At 31.8% G+C, this 15,250-nt stretch overlaps 1 protein-coding gene across 1 annotated transcript; it reads left to right on the top strand.

The window, feature by feature from the left end:
- The first annotated feature begins 597 nt into the window (after nt 1–597).
- LOC149481088 (sialin-like) lies at nt 598–12,965 on the top strand. Its single transcript, XM_089705452.1, has 7 exons — nt 598–797; nt 7,201–7,327; nt 8,797–8,896; nt 10,098–10,337; nt 11,126–11,431; nt 11,654–12,175; nt 12,263–12,965. The coding sequence occupies exons 1-7, from the start codon at nt 770–772 to the stop codon at nt 12,497–12,499; spliced, it is 1,560 nt and encodes a 519-aa protein (XP_089561578.1). The 5' UTR covers nt 598–769; the 3' UTR covers nt 12,500–12,965.
- Nucleotides 12,966–15,250: the final 2,285 nt, after the last annotated feature.

The following is a 15,250-nucleotide window of genomic DNA, read 5'->3' as shown; positions in this document are numbered from 1 at the left end:
GCCACAAAAATATCATTATAATCTGTCCAGCCGTTATGGACGGGGTTCAGATGCAAACACTAGTAGGTTATTTACCAAGCCTAAAATATGACTTAGTAGAAGCAAAACCAAACTAATCCATACTAATATTATAAATGCGAAAGTAACTCTGTCTGTCTGTCTGTTACTCAATCACGCCTAAACTACTGAACCAATTTGCATGAAATTTGGTATTGAGATAATATTTTGATACCCGAGAAAGGACATAGGCTACCTTATATTGCGAAATATGTACCACGGGCGAAGCCGGGGCGGACCTCTAGTATAATATAAGCACATTAATAATTTAATTATATATTCGAGTTTGTATTGCATAAATAAAAAAAATGAGCATGCAGGAATTCCCCCCTTTACAGGGGAAGTTCCTAGTACCCACCCCCCCTCTCTCCACCCCCCACTACCCCCAAATTCCACGCCCTATAATGTACAGTTTTACCTTCCCCTCTTTTTTAGCACGTTGCCAAGTGCCAACCGCTATTCAATAAAAAATTTAAATTCCATGGAATATTATAGAAACAATTTCATGCTTAGGTATTGCGAATTCTCGTAGGCTCTATGTTCAGTAGTTGTTGACAAAAGAACGTCCGCGGTGTAGGCTGTTAGTCGCAGGCGCACGATACGCTCACAAAGTCACACACCATCCGCGCGTTACACCGATCACTTGACCATTTAAAACCATGATGACAGCATGAAATAGTTTTTTTTTTTTGTGACGATATTATTGTGAAAAATGGCAGTGATAAATATAAAAATTTTTGGTAAGTACACACCGTAGTCACGATTATTTTCTTGTACCCGCTATGTTTAGATGATAATTAATTAATTAAAAAATTTATGATTGGTAAAGTATAAAATATATTCAATCATTAATTTTTAACGTGCAGATTTCATATTTTTGCAAATCAAATAATTTTTTTATTTGCAAATATAAAAGTACTTATGTAGTTATAGAAAATATTATAGGTAGGTATTCAATCTATTCTAAGTTTGTAATGCTTATTTTCGAAGTGAATTTTTATTACTTCTTTCAAAGGAATAGAACAAAGTGTAGTTAAGATAAAATATAACTTTCCTTGTGAATATTTATTTACAATAATTAGCACTTCTGCGTATGCGCATGTGCCCGCATCAATATAATATTAAAACAAAGCGTTCATAACTTTAGTCTAAACTTCAGTTGAATCATTAACAATACTGAAAAAAACTGTGTATTTCTATGGTAACTACAGTATATAACCACAGAGCATATATATAACTACTTAATAGCACTTGTTTGTCGGAAAGACAGTGAAACAAAAATAATAATAGATTTACGGTAAAGGAACTGTGAAATCGTAGCATGTCGCATGTCTTTTCTGATAATAACTTGTTGTTTTATTCAAAACTTTGCCTTATATTATGAGATTATTGTAAATAATCCAATAAAGGTATAATTATCAAGTACCTACCTCATCAATCTCAGTGTCAATCAAGTGCTCAGTCTAAAACCTCGATACAGGAAATCTTATAGTTCTAGGTGTAAAAATATATAATTTTCTTATGCATTTTAAAAACAAAATAAAAAAGTATGTTATTGCATTCGTTTATTCAATTAATATATATAGAAAAATTATAATATATACTAGCAGCTTAGATTACAAAATAAAAGGGCTAGCAGCTAGAAAAACGTAATACTGTCAGTAAACAAGTAATAGGTATTCTTTTTATTTACAAAATAAAAAAAATAAAAAACCTACCTACACAAAATCTGTTTTATTAGACTTAGAGCATTAAAACGTTTTGGTTTTAGTAATAGCACAGATTACTAAATAGTTACTTTATAATGCCTGTTGTAGTGCTCGAAGTATATTTATAGTTTCCATCTTTCTGTGAAACTGTTTATGGGTGTGCAAGTCAAATTAATAAAATATATAATGAAGTGGAATATCACTGCGCCCGAGAGAAAGCACTTTTTATGGTTTAGCAAACTACATAATATTTAGTTTCCTCATAGATTGATATTCACAGATTTCATACAAGTTTAGAACATTATTCTATTACAGAACACATAAACTCGCCTTTTATTCTAAAACATTGTTCATGTTTTTAGCCAACTTACAGAATTTTGCTTGTTTTTACAAAAAATAGCGTTATTTTTTACTATTTGAATTTCCCATAACAAAACAGTGTTATCTATATAATCCATCTAATATTATGATTTTGTTATTTGTTTTTATTTGAATTTAAAATAAATATATGTTTATTGGGATGAAGATGTTGACATACAGAATATTTTATGCATTTTATGTAGGTATTTCTTTATTTAAATAAAGCAGTGTGTCCAGAGTCCAGACAACATATTAAATTCACATAGGTTTCAAACCTAATTCGGCCGAAGTTGTTATGGAATATATTATAGTAGATGGTAGTCAGTATAGTTAGCAGTATTTTCTAAACATAAAGGAATGTTTGATTTGTTCCAGTGATTGTCCACGTCGTCTTCATTTAAAAACATTCAAAGAAAAATGTTTTTGAAATTCAATCAATGTGGACACAGTTACATCAACACTCAACAGTACTTGCTTAAACCGACTGTTATCAAATATGAATCGTTGTTTTACAGTTTACAAGTTGCGTTCTTACGATAATAGAATTTGAGTCGTATACATTACAAACGTGATTTTATAGGATTTTTATCTCGCGATCCGTGTCGTTCAAGATTCGTTTTACGTTATTTTATATGCAAAATATACCTAGTCTTTATAGATAGGTAGCTGGTAATCGAGAATTACTGGTACAGTGACGTTAATTATTATAACGATTTTCTAAGGAGTTAAAATGTTCATGTTTGGATAGTAACATGTCCTTAACTGGAGTTTAAGTCCGTATTCGTAAACATGAATAACTGTAGTTATTTTTGCCTGTTTCCTCGTTTTTACCTGGTGCATAAAGACTAGCTATATCTAAATTATACTAATAAAACACAACATAAACTACATTTAACTATAATATGACGGTTATAATTATTTTTTAAATAGCGTTGTTCCTGGTACTCACGAATGATCTTTGTGGAGGTCATTCGTCAATCGTCACACAATAAAACACCATGACATTCGAATTTAGTAATAAACAAATACAATGCCTGCGATCGCGATGCGACCGAAATTGTTTCCTGAAAAAAAAAGAAAGTATGGCAGGCAGCTTGTACAATAGTCAAGGTTTAACCGATAGAATAGTACCTATCTCTAGAAGTGATACATCCAATACCTAATTACCTGTATGGTATGTAATAAATTTCTTATAAAAAACATCAAAATGATGAAGATCCGTCGATTTATTGTTTTGGTTACAATAGCATATTCACTGATACGAAAAACATAATTGAAAAATACAAATTGAAATCGAGTAGAAAATGGTATTAAGTAGGTAGGTATATTGGTAAGTAATTGATCGGAAACGTTTTATTGTAGGTATCTACGTATGTTGCTATTATCATGTGCGATTAGGTGCGGTTGGGCGATCGCTATAATGCTATAGTATATAAATGTCGTCGAGGAATAGAATAAACTTAATGATAAAATTACTAAATAATTTTTCAAGAGTTATATTAAAACAAATACACGGATCTTATTTACAATACCTACAAAGTTGAAGAGTTTAAGATTGTTTAAGTATACAGGGTGTCCTACCTTCGGTATTCTAAGCTCAACGGAGGTTATAATTTTTGTTATGAAAATTCCATATGAATTTTTTTCTCAAATAGATGAATTCTTAAAACTCTTTTTGTACAGCCCTAACAAGCAACCCGCCCAACTTTCCCACCCGCATGTAAGCTATCGTCTAAGATAATGTTTTCATAGACAAAATGCTCACATCAGCGAAGCGTTATATGCTGGCTGCGCGAAGCTAGAGAAGAAAACGAAAACGCAAAAACTTTTAAAGAAAAATTTAGCAAAAAATTTTTTGCGTAATATACCTACGTGATCAGTGTATGCAAGGCTACAAGTCTCTTTGCGCTTAGTATACCGATAGTGGGACACCCTATATAATGAATAAATTATATTTTTATTAATTTAACTTCGATATGAGATAGCCTATTTATCAAGGAAGGTTCATAGCCTTTAATACACCATCTATAATATAGGCTATAATATAATATCATCGATCCACGCGGGTGACACCGCGGAGCGCAGCTCCATAGTCCATATTAAACTATCGCAGCCTCAGGTATTTGCAAGGTATTTGTCTTATTAGTTAATGGTACATAAACAAATCTTATACCTATAATAAACATTAGATATTACATATATGTATTTGTTCGTAGTGTTATAAAAGTAGTAAGTAGCTAAAGATAGTTACCATTATTTTGGTTTTCCCCATTTGGTGTTTGGTGTTGACTCTACGTTGAAAAGTATATTCGACAATTAGTATCACTATAATATCTAAATGAAAATCTTTTAAGTTATTGGTTAATTGATTCGCAACTGATCTTGACAAAAAAATAAATAGGAAAATTAATTTATGTACTTTTTTTAGGCTATTTTACGGAAATTACTCTTATTTCGCTAAGTGCCAAAAGATCCGTGAAGCATTATTTTAAATATTAAATATTTTTTTAATATTACACATAAACTATATTAATTCTAGTTGGCTTTAACCTGTGGCTTTAACTTTTAAGATGACAATAACATGTACTTAATGTCATAACAGCTGTTTACTATTTTGTATTAATACAACAATTTTTATAATAAATGTGTAACCATTGTTTTATATATAAGATAATTGTTTTTATATATGTAGTTTTCTTTATATAAATTGACTATAAATAAATGACAATGAGAATAGATGGTAATAAAAATCTTCTATTTATACGCTTCATTGGTTAGTATTGCAGCTTATTGCAATTTTATGAGGTAACAGTGTGGTTAGATTTAAGTATTTTTACTGAAAACATTTATTTTATTGGTAACATAGCGAAATTTCTCTTGGTTTCATTACTTATCTATTACAGTAATTTTAGGAAATCGAGTATTTAAATACCACAAAACAGATATGTATTTTAAATACACACTATACCTATTTTTTATCAATAATAATTATGTCTGCTTTTAGAAATAGACCGTATGTTTATGTACCTACATTAATGCATGTTGTTATGTTCTTGTTTAATTATCGGTTATTCTGGAAGTGAAATCAAGTTAGAACTTACGTTTGTACTTTGTACTAAGTATATAGAATATATAAATAAGAAACATGGACTTAAATTATGTAAAGTACACAAGGATAAAGAAAGTAAACCAATCTCTTAAGCTAATTAAAACTAGGTATATTCCATTAATAAGTAAGTAATTGGTACCCAAACTACCAATATTTTAACAAAACTAACAAATACGCTAAAATTTTGTATATTCACCGATCCTTGATAAGTGTACATAGTTTGAATTAAATCTGCCCGTTTACAGTTGTTCGAGTGTTAAGGATCGAGTCGGTAACATACAAACTTGTCGGTTGCACATACTTACTTACAAAAATTCAGGTACGAATTCTACCATACCCGTGGCCCCGTCGTTGATGCGGCTTGACGGAAAGTGGGGTTTTGATCGGTAAGAACCCACAGCCCCTTCCCCGGAGGTCGTGGGTATCTATGCAAGATTTCCCCTCTTAAAAAAAAGGTGAACCTAATAAAATGCAGCAATGCAGCTAATCCCATAAAATTTATCTTTAGGTACCTTCGGTGATAATATAATATTTAGAAACGAAACCTAAAGAAAAATGCACCTACCTGTATGTTATAAACTAGACCTGAGAATTTATAAAAGCATATTTTTTATAGATATTGAGTCCTAATTCCTATTTTCCGCATAAAGTAGTATCTACCCCATAGGGGTTTGGTATGTCGCTTAGAATTATTTGTGTAATTATACGTATGTTTTTCGTAATGCACTAATTTACATAGATTATGATATGTAGTAAGAGATAATCAAAACGAAGTCATAGAATACATATGTATAAATCGCTTGTATTTAGGCCTGGAAATTTACCGCAGAGTATTACATAATACGAATAAGAAATTGTTTTCTAGTCGTTTAAAATTTAATACTTTTTTGGTGTGCGTACATACATAATTTACTAATGTACATACTAACTACATATTTGTGCCTTATGAAATTGGTTTTAAAGTATACCTACCACAAACAAATTTCTATTTAACGTAGACAGTAGTAATAACAGTAAAAGCAAAAAATAAAATACAAGAATGTCAACATTTGCACATTTCTTAGGTAGTGTTTTTTTAGGATTTATGTAAATAGAAGACAAACACGTTGCCGAAACTACGTCTTATATTAATTTGTCCTTCTTTAATGTTTATTAGAATACATCCAACAAAACGGTATCATGAATGACTTGCCTATTTTTTATTTATAACTAGCTTTCCGTCAGCGGCTTCGCCCGCGTAGTCGAAGAAAAACCCGCAAAGTTCCCGATCTCGTGGGATTTCTGGGATAAACCTTCCTTTGTCCTTCCTCAGGTCTCAACTTATCTTTGTACCAAATTTGAAGTAAATGCATGCAGACTGCAGTACTTTTTGAGATTATTCCGGACATACCCTACTTACAGACAAACAGACAAAAATTCTAAAAACTTTATATTTGCCTAATACCGCTAATAAATCTTTAAATGCTGTTACCGGTACCTAAAATATTTATATAATATGATCTAGACTTTCAATAATGCGTGAACAGAGTTCATGTACCTACTTAGCTACTTAAACTTAACATTCGTTAAGCTCTAATTACCTACCTTTCAAACAAATATGACATACTAGCTACCCGCCCGCGGCTATGGCCGCGTTTTCAAAGAAAAACCCGCATAGTTCCCGTTCCCGTGGGATTTACGGGATCTTATGTGTTAATCCAAGTCACCCTCTAAGTATTTGCGTGAAAGTATAACGAACATACATACATACACATGCACATACATCCATCCTCACAAACTTTCGCATTTATAATATTAGTAGGAAGAATAGAATAGGATACCTAACTATCCTATCCTTTAGAAGGTTATGTATAGGACTTATAACTTTTTATCCGAAACAAAGTTATATTTGTTTTTGGAAAATGTACATGTACAGAAGTCTAGATGGATGAATTTGTGTAATGATAAGAATGTTTATTATTTTAGATGTGATCCCAGTGAGGCTGAATCTATGGCTCATGTTATTCACAAGTTGTTGGGTGATCTACATGCTACGAGTTAATATCAGCCTGAATTTGATTGCTATGGTGCCGGAACCTATGAAAGCCGCGTCGTAAGTGAAATTCTTTGACATTTATACTTTTAGAAAGAGGAAGACATGTACCTATATGTCGCAGGCAAATTGTATAATCTCGCCGTTTATAAACGGTTGGCATTTTGTAATATAATTACATCTGAATCTGATATAAGTAGGCGATATATTCAGTATCTAAGTATCCACACGGAGTCAGATCAAATTCCTCACTTATGTAATCCTTAACAAAATAAACTAGTAACATAACTGCATAGCAATTATGTACGCTTATCTGTTTGTTTTCTTACGGATTAACGCATGTGAATCCTGTTTTAATAAAAATAGACTGCAGAAGCAGGCATTCCGTGGAGGATAATAATGCGTGAAAGGACTTTGGACTATACTTGCTAAGATCTAAGTATATCCACTGTATAATCTGAGCTGAATGAAGTACATGTAATCTATAACATATTATTATGTGCTGGTATGTCACATATTACCTACATAATTCGATATAAGTAGCGCTCAATAAATAAATCAAAACGACATCGTATCGTATGCGATCTTATTTATTAATTAATTAATAAATATATCATAAATCATGTATTAAATATTGCTACAGAATACTTCTAGACTATTAACTGTGTACCTAAAGGTTTGTTTTTATTTCAAAAACTTTCAGACCAATGCAAATGTTGTTTTTGTCCGGTGTAGTGTGGCTAATCGACGTTTTCAAGTAAACCAAACCAGCTAAAGTTATCTACCTGTAACAAAAGCACTATTAGCTCAATAGGTTGCATTACGTCTTTGCAATTCTTTTTGGTATACAAATTACGTATGTACTCTAGAGGTATTGGCAGGACTATCAATGAGAAAAGCGTAATATCCGTAGTATTATTAGTCTGTGGTAATATCTAGGCTTAGGCCGGTTGTCCATCTGCAAGAAAACTTCTGCGAGAAATGTCCGACAGTCTGTCTGACAGCAACTTGCAAGTCTAATTCCGCGTTTCCACCTGCAAGTAGACTTGCAAGCTGCTGTCAGACAGACTGTCGGACATTTCTTGCGCAAGTTTTCTTGCAGATGGAAACCTGGCCTTAGGTGTTATTTAATATTCCGAATTTTTGAAATAAATTTACTATAGTAGATTTAATTTTACTATAGCCAATTATTTGCCTACCTTACCTATCTTTTGCGCAAAATAACCAAGTCATTGATAAATGTCTGTGAACTAAATCTATGTATATTTTATGTAAATGTGCAAAATCGTTGAACTGAGGCAAAAAAAAACATGCTTCTTTTTTCCTTTTCAACGAATCAGTAATTTATTAATAAATGCATTTATTAAGAATTAATTTTATCATTTAAAAGATTCGATTCGATTCGACTCGTGCCTTTTAAATTACACTAAATTTGTTAATAAATTAATATATTCTATTTTGATGGCACGTTCCGTATAATATACAGGTTTGAGTAGAGAACAAGAAACAATTATATTTTTCGGTTTCAGGAAGCGATCGCAGTGTGGTTCAAAAATCGATGTTTATAATGATACCATGAACGCCAATGCTACTGTGGCTCATGATCATGTGACAAAACTACGCACTCAGGTAAAATATGTCCTCGTAATATTTTTTATTTAGAAAATATAACGTCTAAAGTACATCGTAGAAGGGGCAGTACGCTGAGAGACGCTGAGGCTCGAAAATGCCTTCCAAGAAAGCTTAACACGAATTTCCTACAACTTTTGGATACATGTATAAGATTAGATACTAGATAGGTACAGTTATGATAAGAACGCAAAAATAAAATGAATGGGAATAACAAAATTCTCACAGCGTAAGTAACTAGTTAGTTGTATTTTATAATAAATAACTATTTTTTTTAGCTTTATTTAAAAACTTGATATTAGATGCTAGAGAGGCCGATGATGAGCTAATTTAAAAGTAACTTTGCGCCTATAAAAAATGGTCCATCTTACTTTTATCTGATAAATTTTATGTGTTCAGTACTGCTTCATAATTCAATAAGATAATACAATTTTACTCAAAATTATTCTTAGGTTAGGACCATCGAATATCTTTTCTTTTCCTATAACTATAGAACTAACAATGTGATTGTTTACTCTAGAACTTACAATCCAGCGCAGAAATGTAATTTCGTAGTTTGATAGAAATATAGAATTTTAACTATTTTCCGACGAACTATGTATTATCAGTTATCACTACTTAGAAATCGTATCATCCTTTTAAAAGCATTTCCAAACGAAATATTTTTTGCGTGATGCGATACTATAATTACACACGTATCGATAGTTAAGCACGTTCTAATCTAATTACTAGTTTTGAAAAATATGTCACGTTAATGGCTCATTTTATTTTTTCTTTCCAAACGCTTTTAAATCGTCGAGTTCAGTGAACTCAGAACTTGCTCTCAAATTAGAGTAATGTTTATTGTCTTGCAAAGTGCAAATACGTTTATTGTTATAAAAAGTTCTTTTTTACTGAAATCGGAATGAACTGCGAAATATTCACATGAAATTGGCATGACAGTAGTAGTAGTAATGACAAAGATTTTTCGAATTTTGGTATGGCCATCATTTTATTCACATTCACTTAGTTCCATTTACGCGGTCAAAATCCACACCGACCATTTTTAAATGTTTATAGCAAATTTATTCAATTCTATCCAACCAAATTAACAAAAACCTCAATAATAAATAGTGCCAGCCACTAGCCAGTACATTACAAAAAAAAGAATATATTCGTTGTTCTCCTAGATTTCAGTAAATTATTCTTTCTTCATTTCCAGGTGCACGGAGAATATTTTAATTGGACCGCAGACCAACAGGGTACCATAATTGGTGCTTATTTCTGGTGCTACCCTTTGACATCCCTCATAGGAGGTATGGCATCTGAGCGATGGGGTCCCAGATATGTCATTCTAGTGACAACTCTTATCAGTGGGATATTGACAGCTTTGAGCCCTTTTGCTGCTCGTTTAGGCTACGTCGCATTGGTTATTGTACGCTTCCTTCTTGGATGTGCGGGGGTAAGAATCTGTTTGGAATCAGCAGTTTTATAGTTTGTCTCTAATAGTATTTTACTAGTACCATTGACTACAACAGCTAATACTATTACAGGCAATATTTCTGTACACATTTTACTCCCTCAATTTGTGTTCTCTCAACTATTATTGATTTTAAACAAGTTATTAGTATTATTGTTTTTAAAATTGGCAAAACTAGTCTGTATGCCCTTGAATTTGTACAGATGAACATAATATAAAAACACCAAGGAAAATAAGATATACCACCATTAATATAATAGGTACTCAATACAAATGTTTCCTCTGTATTTAAAAAATGAAATAAATGAACTCACAATTGAGGATAAATCTTCATACTTATATTCCATCTTCGTGTTACCTATTAGATAAGATTCACGAGTACTTATATGAAATTATTTGTTTTAACATGTACACCGTACACGTGACTCAAACATTAACTTATTTGTTGATTGACGAAGTTGGAGATTTGTATTGTGGGATTTTCATGCTCATATTTCATAATGATTAATGTCGCATGTTTTTGTCATATTTAAAGGTATTGTTTAATAAGGTATAAGAAGTAATTAAATGTTGACAAATTTAAAATTACCTCATACAACTTGCAATTAAAATAACTGCTCAGTTTGTTAAGTTAACCATATTAGGATCGATCACAAACATATCAATTTAACCCATTGAGCCCCGAACGGCCAGATCCGGCCGCGACACAATAGATTTTCTATTGTGTCTGTGATTCCGGGGCCTGATGGATTAAAAGAGACTTTTTTTAGGGCTTTACGTATCCCGCTTTACATGTGCTGGTAGCTCGGTGGGCTCCACCGGCCGAGAAGGGAAAATTTGTTAGTGCCATGATGGGCGGGACCCTGGGCATTGTAGCGACTTGGTCTCTCACTGGGCCTCTAATGGAGAAATTTGGCTGGGCTTCGGCATTTTACGTGCCAGCAGGATTATCATTTATATGGTGCGGATTCTGGTGGTATTTAGTCGCCGACACACCCAACGAACATCCCAGAATATCAACCGCTGAGAAAAAATACATAATGGACGCACTCGGTGACAAGGTTAAGAAATCAAAAGTAAGTAAATATGTATTGTTAAATAATCTACACATTCCATATAGAGCGATTCTGACGACTTGAATATTTTTCTACATCATCGGTTAATATTTGAACTATAAATTTAAAAGTGATTGCTAAAGATTATATTAAATCTTCCTTTGTAACCTGGGTAATACCAAAATGAGATAATCATTGTAATTACCTACATTTATTATATGTAGGTATATGTTTTGGTTTCAGAGTTTACCACCGTTCAAGAGTATATGTACATCGTTTCCTTTCTTAGCCATGGTCATTCTACATTATGGAAATCTATGGGGACTCTACTTTATTATGACAGTGGGACCGAAATTTGTTTCAAGTGTGTTGGACTTTCAATTACAAGCTGCTGGAGTTATATCAGCACTTCCATATCTCGCTAGATTATTACTGGCAACAATATTTGGATCATTAGGCGATTGTATATTATCCAGAAAAATGATGACAACTACAACTATAAGAAAGTTTTTCTGTCTTTTTTCGCACATCATTCCTGGTATCCTACTTGTTTTAATGGTCTATACGGGTTGCTCGACTGCGCTGTCTGTGACTATAATAACAATGTCTATGGGATTTAATGGTGCGGCAACTCTAACAAATCTTCAGAATCATCAAGATTTAGCACCTAATTATGCTGGAACGTTATATGGAATTGCCAATTCTATTGGGAGTACAGCTGGATTCTTTACTCCAATGATAACAGCATATTTCACGAGAAACGGGGTAATGTCATACTACAATTGTTTAAAATACAATTTTATAATCAATATCTCGTCAATGTATTGCTAATATTTTCTTTTTCTCTTACAGAATACTTTTGAACAATGGCGCCCAGTATTTTTCATAGGAGCCTCAGTTTATATAGTATCCGCAATCTTTTTCATATTATTTGGCACTGGGAATATTCAGCCATGGAATTTTATTAGTGACGATAAAGCCGAAGATGACAAAACAAAATCTAGTGACCTTAAAGATATGGGCGATGATTCAAAAAATGGAAATTTGAAAGACTCAAAAGAAATATCGTTAAACGTTACTCGCGCATAGATGTGATTTGAGCATTTGACATTTGAGCGATTGTAATTTATCCCTGATTTTATTTAATTTGTGGTCAGTTTAAGATAGTTAGAATCATTTTTGTAGAAATTTATCATTGTAGTGCTTGCCATTATAGAAGTATTTTATCTGTTGGGTTTGTTGTTTATATTACCAATTATTAAGGATTTAGGACATTTTCAACATGCAGGTATGTTAAATGAATATGGGAAACTGTGATTATTATTGCCAAATGGACTATTGAAAAATATTGTTGTATCGTCGAAATGTTTCATAGTTAAGATCAGTATTATTATCTTCACTGACTATTGTTATTATTTATTTACGTAAGTTCTCATTTGCGCATTTACTTTTAGATTTTAGTGTTATTAAGTATAATATTATGTATTTCGATTAATAATAATTTGTTTATTGTTTGTGACATATAACTATAAATAAATTTGTGACTCTATATTATTTTGATTCTATATTTATTTGACTCATTCTTTTATCTCATGAAGTATGTATGAATATGTACGTTGGTAGCTGAGGTTGGTAGGTAGTAAAATCATCTTACTACCTACCTATGGTATTGGTACCATAATCCTTATATTGGTAGTCATAATATTATACAACATGTTGGTTGGTACTTGGTAGGTAAACATATCTAATGTCACGAGCTATAATTTCAAAATTATCAAATAATTCAGCCAAATAATTAATTTCGCAAAACTTGGCAAAAACTCCTATATAAACTGTTAGATTTACTGAAAATTTAACCTTTTCCCTAAATTTTTCTTATTATTTCCCTAAATTTATTGTACAGTGTACACTGGACATACCTGTGGGACATACATATTAAGATTTTTTTCTATATGTTCTCTGAGATTCTTAAGGGCTTGGTCTAGTAGTGCAAACAAATGCATCCTGTCATCCTATATGTAAATAATACAAATGTACTAAGGGAAAGTTGCTCCACTTAATTTTTAAAAATTAAATCATTCGTATAATTTAATATTCGTAAAGTACCAAAAATGACAATTTGAAACAATTTTCGTGAAAATTACACCGGGTGATTTTTTTTTATCAGTACACAAAATTTGCGAATACTTTCTATTGATATCTTCAACTTCATGTTTATATAACTGATCAACTTTTACAAAGAAATTTGGACGAAATATAAAAAAAAATAAGCTTTCCATACAAAATGCATAACTCTATACATTTTTTTCGACCTAAGTTTCTTAGTGAAAGTTGTTCAGTTTAACTAATAAAACGGATAAACAAATTTTGTATTTAATAAAAAAAATGTAATGTTTGTGTTAAAAAATTATAAAATAGAAAAATACGCAAATGAAAACAAAAGATATTTATTTCTGACTAGCTTCCGCCCGCGACTCCGTCCGCGCGGATGTCAGTCTTCGCGTCTTCTACAGATTTATTATATTATGTATAATATATAGATTTATATTGATAAACCTAATAAATCTTTTGCTAGCATTCTGATGCTTTATCGGTTGCACTGGATTTATCTCTTTTTTTTCAATCGCTTGAATGATATAGGATGGGTCCTTGATGGGCATCGAATACTGAAGTCTCGAATCAATCAATTCTGACAGTAGGCAATTTATGTAAAATCCAATAATGGTCCATCATTTTATTTTGCCTAAACGTTACATACTTTTTTATATATTCTATTTTTAACGAATGATTCACTCCAGTCCAAACAGCAAATAAGCAGACTTCTGCTTCTGCAACGTTTAGTTGTCCCTGAATTTGGAAAAAATAGTCATGATTCTTATCTATGACAAAAGTGTTATTTTTTGCATTGTATTTCAAATATTAAATTTTTTTTAACCGCATCTTCCGCATTCATGTCTTTTGCCGGAATTAGACATTTAACTTCTACTAGTCCCATTTTCCCTTTTTGATATGGGAGTGTATAAAGTAAATTTTTTAGATATTTCTCGTTATACTTTTAAAAAGTTATTATTGTCATTTTGCTCATTAGGTAAAGTAATTTCGATATCAGTTTTAAGTTTTTTGATACCTGCAATAATAACGTCATAATCGCCTGCACATACTTATCGATTACACCCTGTATACAATCCACCATCCACATTCATAATGTTTTCCTGTCCTCCTCTCCTTTACGCTGTTCACCGATACATTTTAAATGAGTAAATCTGCTACCACTGAAGGATGTTTCATTGTGATCAGCAAATTTTCACCACTGTTGTCGATTATTTGTTTTTCATTTTTAATCAGCAATTGGGAATCATCAGTTTTGTTTTTTGCAGATTGGTGATGTACCCTAACAATACGTCGAAAAGGGAAAGCATCAACGAATTATCGTTTTCGTCTTCTTTTTTTATTCTTCGCGTCTCTGTTACTTCTGTTTGTTTAGTTCTCAACCCCACTGAATTTTGATGATGTGATGATAATCCATTCGTTTTAATATTGGTACTTAGAGTTTTTTGGTAGTTTTGTAGTTAGACTAAACTAGAAATGGTGGACTAAATTTGTCAGCGCGTCTGTAAGATCAGAATATAAAACCAATATCCTGTATTTAAGTTACAAAATTAATAATCAAACAACATGCCGCTACGTTGAAAATGACTAGAAGAAAAAATTAAAACACCTCGGATCAATTTTGGAGTAAACAAATCATTTTCCCCGTATGGGGATTTCCCCGGATGAACTTGGGAAGTTCAAGTTCTCAATACAAGTTTATATTATATTTCGTATTTCTCAAACGAAAAA

The sequence above is a fragment of the Colias philodice genome, chromosome 17 (assembly GCF_061535455.1).
Source record: "Colias philodice isolate Cphi_HAF_F1 chromosome 17, ilColPhil1 Martin Lab GWU primary, whole genome shotgun sequence".
Classification (NCBI taxonomy): Eukaryota; Metazoa; Arthropoda; class Insecta; order Lepidoptera; family Pieridae; genus Colias; species Colias philodice.
This window is presented reverse-complemented; position numbering and strand designations above follow the sequence as displayed.